This window comes from Emydura macquarii, unplaced genomic scaffold (genome assembly GCF_026122565.2).
Source record: "Emydura macquarii macquarii isolate MOO-44397 ecotype Brisbane River unplaced genomic scaffold, CSIRO-AGI_Emac_v2 contig_2792, whole genome shotgun sequence".
Taxonomy (NCBI): domain Eukaryota; kingdom Metazoa; phylum Chordata; order Testudines; family Chelidae; genus Emydura; species Emydura macquarii.
Genome location: NW_027132929.1, coordinates 356,092 through 363,971, shown reverse-complemented (window position 1 = coordinate 363,971; position 7,880 = coordinate 356,092). Strand labels below are relative to the sequence as shown.

At 41.5% G+C, this 7,880-nt stretch overlaps 1 protein-coding gene across 1 annotated transcript; it reads right to left on the bottom strand.

The window, feature by feature from the left end:
* Positions 1 to 451: 451 nt before the first annotated feature.
* On the bottom strand, positions 452 to 5,067 carry LOC137166040 (gallinacin-10-like). Its single transcript, XM_067567600.1, has 3 exons — positions 4,921 to 5,067; positions 2,290 to 2,428; positions 452 to 777 (listed from the first exon to the last, which is right to left on the bottom strand). Exons 1-3 carry the CDS (start codon positions 4,976 to 4,978, stop codon positions 762 to 764), a joined length of 213 nt encoding a protein of 70 aa, XP_067423701.1. The 5' UTR covers positions 4,979 to 5,067; the 3' UTR covers positions 452 to 761.
* Between the last annotated feature and the right edge of the window lie 2,813 nt (positions 5,068 to 7,880).

Genomic DNA, 7,880 nt, shown 5'->3' with positions numbered 1-7,880 from the left:
GTGCACATTGTGCCAGTGTGTTATAGTGCCATGACCTCACTTGGGCCCAGCCTTGAAGTCCTTATTCAGGCAAAAGTCCCTAAGCATTTGCTCTTTAGGGTTGCCACGCGTCCAGGTTTGCCCAGGATCATCCCTTTTCTGAGCTAGCTGTCCCAGGAAATCTGTCATACTGACAGCTGTCCAGTATTATAGGCTCAGGGTTATCCTGGATGTCTTGGTTTTTTGGACCTCAGCAGCATCCCTATTGCTTTCATCAATATCAATGGGAGTTTTGGCTGAATATGAGTCCCATGAAGGACTGTCACTTAGGTCCTTATCTGGGAAATCCTAAACTCTTCTATCTTGGATTTAGAGTCAATTTATGAGGAATGCTTGAGTCAGTGAACTTTTCCATCCATGCTATGAAACACCCTTGTTGCTGGTATAAATATAAAAAGAGAGGTGACTGATATTAGGTTAATAAATCCTTTATTTTTTGCAGAGAAAATAATAAGGAGCACATATGTTATACTTCACATTTCCAAAGAGCTGATTAATATTCAACACCTCCCTGTGAGGTAGGCTGGAAAGTGCGTGTAAGGAGGAGTAGACCCAAGACTTGGACTGATGTCTAGAAACTGGGTATAAATAGGATACGTTTGTAGGAAACTTATTTTAATGATCATTTACAGGAGAGGTTAGAAAAAGGATGAGTTGACCAAAAACATTTCATCCTGGCAGTAAAGCTGGTGCTGGTTTTATTGAACCAAAAAAGTATCTTCTTATGCTCTTGGAATCCTGTGAGGATAAAAAACGGAGTTATTTCACTAAAGGGTAATCTCAAAGGTTTGGATCCAGCCTTCTCCTTAACACCCATCAGTCACACTTTTTTCTAAATACTTTGGGGCAGATTTCTGCACTTCACCCACCCACCATTATGGGCCAGATCCTGAGCTGGAATGAATCATAATAGCAGCAAAGATATGTTGGTCTTTGACATGTTGGTGCTATCACCAGAGTCCTTTACGGATACAAAAATGTGGATCCGCACCCGCCAGAATCAATTTACATTGGACCTGCCATCGTCAGTCCCTATCTTTTAGATCATCTGCACTCCTGCTCGCATCTCTGGGCTCCCCAATCAGCTGTTCAGGGGCCAGCCCCTCCAGGCAGCTACCAAACAGCTGATTAGAGGCCAGCAGGGGAGCCCCACAGAACAGTCTTGGGGACCATCTGACCTTTTTTTTTTTTTGCCTGCTGGAATGCATTAAAATAAATTAGCATCATGAAATATGGTTGCTGGAAAAACCCATAAAGGACCAGCTCCTCAGCTGATATAAATCGGTGTAACTCCATTGACTGTGACTGTGCTACACCTATTACTGCTGAGGATACAGTTAAGGACCTGCCTCAATAGCTCTTGCTCGGATGAAATATGTAAACATATGTCTGCTACAGTGGGAAGATGTAGGGCCTTATCCTGCTTCCACTAAAGTCAAAGGGAGTTTTGCCACTGAATTCAACAGGCCATATCTGAACTTCAAATAGACAATAATGACCCCGAGGGACAAATAATTAAACAAAATGACTACGAAAAGAATTGCAAGATGGATACATTTTTATCTTATCAAATTAAAGTTGATTCCCCAAAGATGCTTAGGAAACAACTTAAAACCATAAGGGAAAGGAAAGATTTGATCACCAGGGAAATCCTCAGTACTTTTAGAAATTCATCTTCAAAGACAAGAGTGAAATAAATATCCTCTTGCCTCCACCCATCCAAATTCACTCAGACATTCATTCAGCCACTATGTGTACACACACACACACACACACACAAGCACACACTCTTGCCTAGACACAGAAAGACACACATCTCCAGATTCCCGCTACCCAAAAAACCCAAATACACTACTTAATACAACAGGTCAAAGCAAACAAACAAAAAACAAGGAAACATTTTCAAAATTTTTGTTTTAGATATTTCCTTTTTTTTTTTTTAAACATTTTGAACAGCATGTGGGGGGGAGGGGGAAGAGGTAGATATTTACACCTCTTTTCTCATCAAAATTGAAACCTTTCATCCAATAATCAGACACACAAATACACACCCACTCTTTAAACACAAACCCACCCAATCATCCTCCCTCTCTGCACAGACACACACTCGCATTCAGCCTCCCTGTATACCAAGGTCATGTCCTAATTACGGAAATAGGAGTCTGTGTTATTTTGAGGGCAGAGTGACAACTATTTCTGTAAGGCTGCAGTGCCCTCTAGTGGGTTTCCACAGCTCAGCTGGACCTTTACCTCGTACAGCATTTCAGCTGTCCACCCTGGCAACTTCCTGAGACAGAAAAGACTGGAGGACAGTTCAGTAACTGGCAGAAACCTCCTTGGGCTCTGCACGCCAGAGTGTCAGCAGGAGGCGGACCCAAATCAGCAAAACCTGAGCGAAGAAGAGTCAGTTAGATTCTCGGTTTTCAATCATAAACACAGGGAAAATATCAGGAGTGATTTCAGAGATAGAGCACAAATCCAGTGTTTCCATTTAATTTATTTTCTCCACTGCACTGCAGAGTTCTGTTTTCCAAGGAACCGCGGGAGCGGTGTGCACATTCTGCCTGATGCCTCAGGATCAGAACAGACAAATCCTGCAGGCTAATGAGCTGTTGTCTGTAGTTTCAAATATGGATGGGTCCAGTGTAACCCACTCATTGTAATGCTCTGTCCCTCTTTAGTGGGACTGACTCACAGACAGAGGTTAATGATCTTGCTAGACCTTTGGCTAACAAAAGATGCCCTTTTAGCTGAGGGAGCAGAAAAAGATGCCAGATTCAGTCTGCTGACAACCTACACAGGGATGCACTGTCTTCCTGCTCCTAGATAAGGAAAGGAGATTGGATCTTTCTACGCCACTGACTTTCTGCAGTGAAAGCTGCTGGGGTTTTATATTCTGTCCCAGAAGTACCAGCTTTCAAGAATGGCATGACTGCCATCAGCTGAACACCAACTGTCCAGTTCTATAACAATTGCTATGAGTATAATCTTACCTACATGGTACAGTATGTCCAGAATGGCAACCCAATAAAGTGAGTCGGGAGTTATACTTGTGGGTATCAGGTTAGTTTGGGCTGCAGATATGCCTCCAGCTAAAAATACTCTAGCGTAAGAGGATGGTACTGAAGCCCTTTCAGGAATATCCTTTGCTATGCCTCACAAAAGCCTTGTGTAAATAGGATTTAAAGATGTGATATTAGATCAAGTTACCTAGATCTAATTAATGCTACCACTGGTCACAAAATACTTTTCCCATCTGGTAAGAATTTTCATGGTTTTGAAAAAATTTCCTGCTCCAAATCAGGATGAAAAGTCAACATCTTAAAACTTAGTATGAATTGAAAAGCTAAAAGAGGGGTAAAAAAAAGTCAGATCAGGTCAGTTGAAACATCTCATTTTGATAATTTTGGAATGTTTCATTTCAATGTTGACCTTTTATTTTAAAAAACCCACAACATTATGTGTCCTTATTGCCAAGAAGGCTAATGGCATATTGGGCTGCATTAGTAGGAGCATTGCCAGCAGATCAAGGGAAGTGATTATTCCCCTCTATTCGGCACGATGAGGCCACATTTGAAGTAATGTGTCCAGTTTTGGGCCCCCTGCTACAGAAAGGATGTGAACAAATTGGAAAGAGTCCAGCACAGGGCAACAAGGATGATTAGGGGGCTGGAGCACATGACTTATGAGGAGAGGCTGAAGGAACTAGGCTTGATTAGTCTGCAGAAGAGGAGAATGAGGGGCGATTTGATAGCAGCCTTTAACTACCTGAAAGGGGCTTTGAAAGAGTCTGGAGTTCGACTGCTCTCAGTGGTAGTAGAAATAGGAGCAGAACAGAACTAGGAGCAATGTTCTGACAGAACAAGGAGCAATCATCTCAAGTTGTAGTGGGGGAGGTCTAGGTTGGACATTAGGAAAAACATTTTCACATGGAGGGTGGGAAAGCACTGGAATGGGTTACCTAGGGAGGTGATGGAATCTCCATCCTGTAAAGGTGCCGCTTGACAAAGCCCTGTCTGGGATGATTTAGTTGGGGTTGGTCCTACTTTGAGCAGGGGGTTGGACTAGATGACTTCCTGAGGTCCCTTCCAACTCTAATCTTTTATGATTCTGTTATTATAAATTAGGTTATATTTTAAAATATAAAGTTATTTGGACCCCCCAAAATAACCTTTTTTCTTTTAGAAACTGTCAAGATTCCTGTTTTGACAATTTCAAAAAGTAGGGGGGTTTTCTCCAATTTTTTGGTCTAAATGGGAAATTTGTCAAATCCAGCCTTTTGTAGCAAACAGATTTGTTTTGATGAATCAGCATTTTCTAAAAGAAAAAAGGTTTTTTTGAAAATGTCTTGGCCAGCTCTAATTAACACCTTCTTGCTTTAAAGATTTCAAATGTTGGATAATCCACCACATCAACTGATAATCTGTGCCAATGGTTAATTGCCCTCACTGTTAAAAATGTGTGCCTTATTTACAATCTGAAGTGGTCAAGCTTCAACTTCCAGCCATTGGATCTTGTTTTGTATTTGCTTGCTAAACTACATGGTACATCTGCTCCTTCTGTAGGTACTGAAGGATTGATACAGCACCTCCAAAAAGGCAACCACTCTCAGTTTTAGGCTGCCAAATGTAATTACATCTCTATTGTAAATTATAGTTAGAGTTTCTCTCTGCTGTGGTGGGCTTCTTTCCATAGAAGCTTTCAGTAAACTGGGTGCAAGGTCTTCTAATAAAATCTAAAACTGTTCTGTCCTCAGTATTGTACCAGCCCTGAACTTGGTGTGCGGATCAGGATTTAGTTTGTCATTTGATCATTACTTTATCTTTCCCATCCACACTGACATCCCTTTTCATCCTCCTTATCATATATTGTATATCTCACCTGGAGTAGCCTGGAAGAGGAAGAAGAGTACAGCAAAGAGCACATAAAGGATCCTCATGGCTGAAGACTGGCTGGGATCTAAGTTTCACTGAAGAGAAGAGACACAAAGACCGAGAGCGAAGTTCTTTAGAGGAAGGTAATGGAGTCCCTGTCTTTATAGGACTCTGTGGATTAGGAAATGTTGTTGCGTAGGTGTCTTGTCAATAAGTAACCATGTATAACCCTTTACAAAGCAAATTGGCTGCATTGGTTATTGCAGATTTCAATGAAGTATATGACCAAAATGTTGCAATTAGCAGTGTGAATTTCCATTAACCATGTCTATACACTATATAACTTGAGCAATGTCCAAGTCACATTGAGTCTTTTGTGTTCTCATGGCTTCTGGGGGTCTAATCCCATTAAAGACTCAAATTGGGCACAATTTTTGTGCAAAATCACTTTTCACCAAAAAAATGCAGATTTAGGTCAACTGAAACAATTGATCTTTTTGAATCAATTTCAGCAAATTGTTTTGGTCAGAGAAAGAAAAAAAAACTTTGGAAATGTCAAAATGGTTCATTTCATCTTCTTCAAAATTAAACCTTTTAACCTTTCATTTTGGAACAAAATTACTTTTTGGAATTCCTATCAATTTTACTTAAAAACATTTAAAAACCTCAAAATGTAAACAAAACTTTTTTTTGACATTTTAATTCACTGAAAATTTGTAAACATTTTCTTTTTGGGTCGACTCAAAACTAGTTTTTTTCTTTATTTTTTGGACCTGCATCACCAAATAGTTATTCAGACAGCACTATTGATGACATGGGATTGGATAAAGACTGAGACATGGTCAAAGCAGAGGGGTTGAGGAGAGAGGAACTAAGGGATTCTAATCCCAGCTCCGACACCGATTCTCTCTGTAGCATTATCAAGTCATTTCACCTTTACCTCAGTCTCACCATCTCTGTAGTTGGGAATGGTAATACTTTCCAACAGATCTGGGTGGATTCTGCAGAAAAATATTTAGAAATGTTTGTTTGAATTAAAACTGCAAATTCGTATCATTGGCAACACTTTTGATCATATTTTGGGAGAAATTCACCCCTGTGCAGAGGGCCAGAACAAAGGCCTGTGCACCATTTAATTCCCTCTCAAGACCTAGTTTGAGAACTTTACACAGATTTAAGTGGTGCATAGGCCTTGAATTAGCTCTATGCACTGGGGTGAATTTCACCCTTTTTGAAAATTCATGAATAGTGATCTTGGAGGAGATCCCAAACTCCCATTCACTTCCATGGGGCCAGCATTTCAACACTTATATCAAGAGGGTGGATAAGGGAAGGGTAAGAACACAGAAGCATAAGAATGGCCATACTGAGTCAGACCAATGATCCGTCTTGCCCAATATCCTGTCTTCCACTTGTGGCCAGTGCCAGAAGCTCCAGAGAGAAGGAACAGAATGGGGTAATCATCAAATGATTGTCCAGTCCCAGCTTCTGACAGTCAGAGATTTAGGGATACCCAGAGGATGGGGTTGCATCCCTGACTATCCTGACGGGTAGATTAAGTTCATGAAGGATAGATCCATCAATGGCTAATTCTTTTTTGAATTCCTTTGGCCTTCACAACATCCCCTGGCAATGAGATCCACATGTTGACTGTGCATAGTGTGAAGAATTACTTCCTTATGTTTCCTTTAAACCTGCTGCCTAAAATTTCATTGTGTAACCCCTGGTTCTTGTGTTATGTGAAGCGGTAAGTAACACTTCCTTATTCACTTTCTCTACACCATTCCTGATTGTATAGATCTCTATCATATCTCCTCTTAGTCATCTCTTTTCCAAGTGAACAGTCCACTCTTCTAATTTCTCCTCATATGTAATCTGTTCCATAGCTCTAATAATTTTTGTTGCCCTTCTCTGTACCTTTTCCAATTCTAATATATAATTTTGCTGATATGGGGCTACCAGAAGTGCCTGCACTATTCAAGGTGTGGCTTACCATGGATTTGTAGAGTGGCATTATGATGTTTTCTGTCTAATTATCTATCCCTTTCCTAATAGTTCCTAACATTCTGTTCACTTTTTTAACTGCCTCTGCAGTTCTCAGAAAACTATCCACAATGACTCCAAGGTCCCTTTCTTGAGTGGAACCAGTTAATTTAGACCCTAACATTTTGTATGTATAGTTGGGCTTATGTTTTCCAGTGTGCATCATTTGCTCTTATGAACATTGAATTTCATCTGTCATTTTCTTGCCCAGTCACCCATTTTAGTGAGATCCCTTTTTAACTCTTTGCAGTCAGCGTTGGACATAACTACCTTGAGTAATTTAGTATCATCTGCAAAACTGCACCACCTCACTGTTTCCCCCCATTTCCAGATTGCGATGAGGTATACAAATCCCCCACTGGGCCCAAAGGGGCTACAAGGCAATACTGCACCCAGGTAGCCTTGCTCCCCCAGGCATCCTGATCACATTTCGACTGGAGGGGCAGATTAAATGGAGATCCGAAGCCCAGGCAAAGGGTGATAGACAGGCTGCAGAAGAGCGGAATCCTTCTCCAGGAATCCAGGTGGAAGGTTGAATCTAAGAGGGGGCCACAGACTGGGTAAGGCCCACAGGCAGGGCCTTCTCTACCCATCACCCCCTCTGAGAATGAGCAAGTCCTGTAGGGCCCTGCTCCTTTGAACTCTTTTTATTTGGTTGAGACACTGACTTTCTGGACTATAGGAGCCATGCCATAAACTGAAGGGACCTATTGGTAGGAAGTAGCCCAAGGAAGTGAATTTAGACTTGTTGCAGGGATGACCCTGCCAGTTTTGCTTCCCACAATGCCCTGGGTGGAATCCAGTAGAGAAGGAGGGCCCAGGTCCCCCTACCACTCCAGCTTAAGGGCCGAGGCCCAGATGCAGGTGGAAAAGCGAAATACTCCCAGCTTAAAGTCAGGATCAGACACCTCTACTACTCTGCTG

Excerpts from the sequence above, each read along its gene's own strand:
- LOC137166040 (XM_067567600.1), bottom strand. The coding sequence starts at position 4,978 with ATGAGGATCCTTTATGTGCTCTTTGCTGTACTCTTCTTCCTCTTCCAG. Across the intron at positions 2,429-4,920 it reads CCTCTTCCAGGCTACTCCAG|GTTTTGCTGATTTGGGTCCG; the intron begins GTGAGATATACA and ends TTCTTCGCTCAG.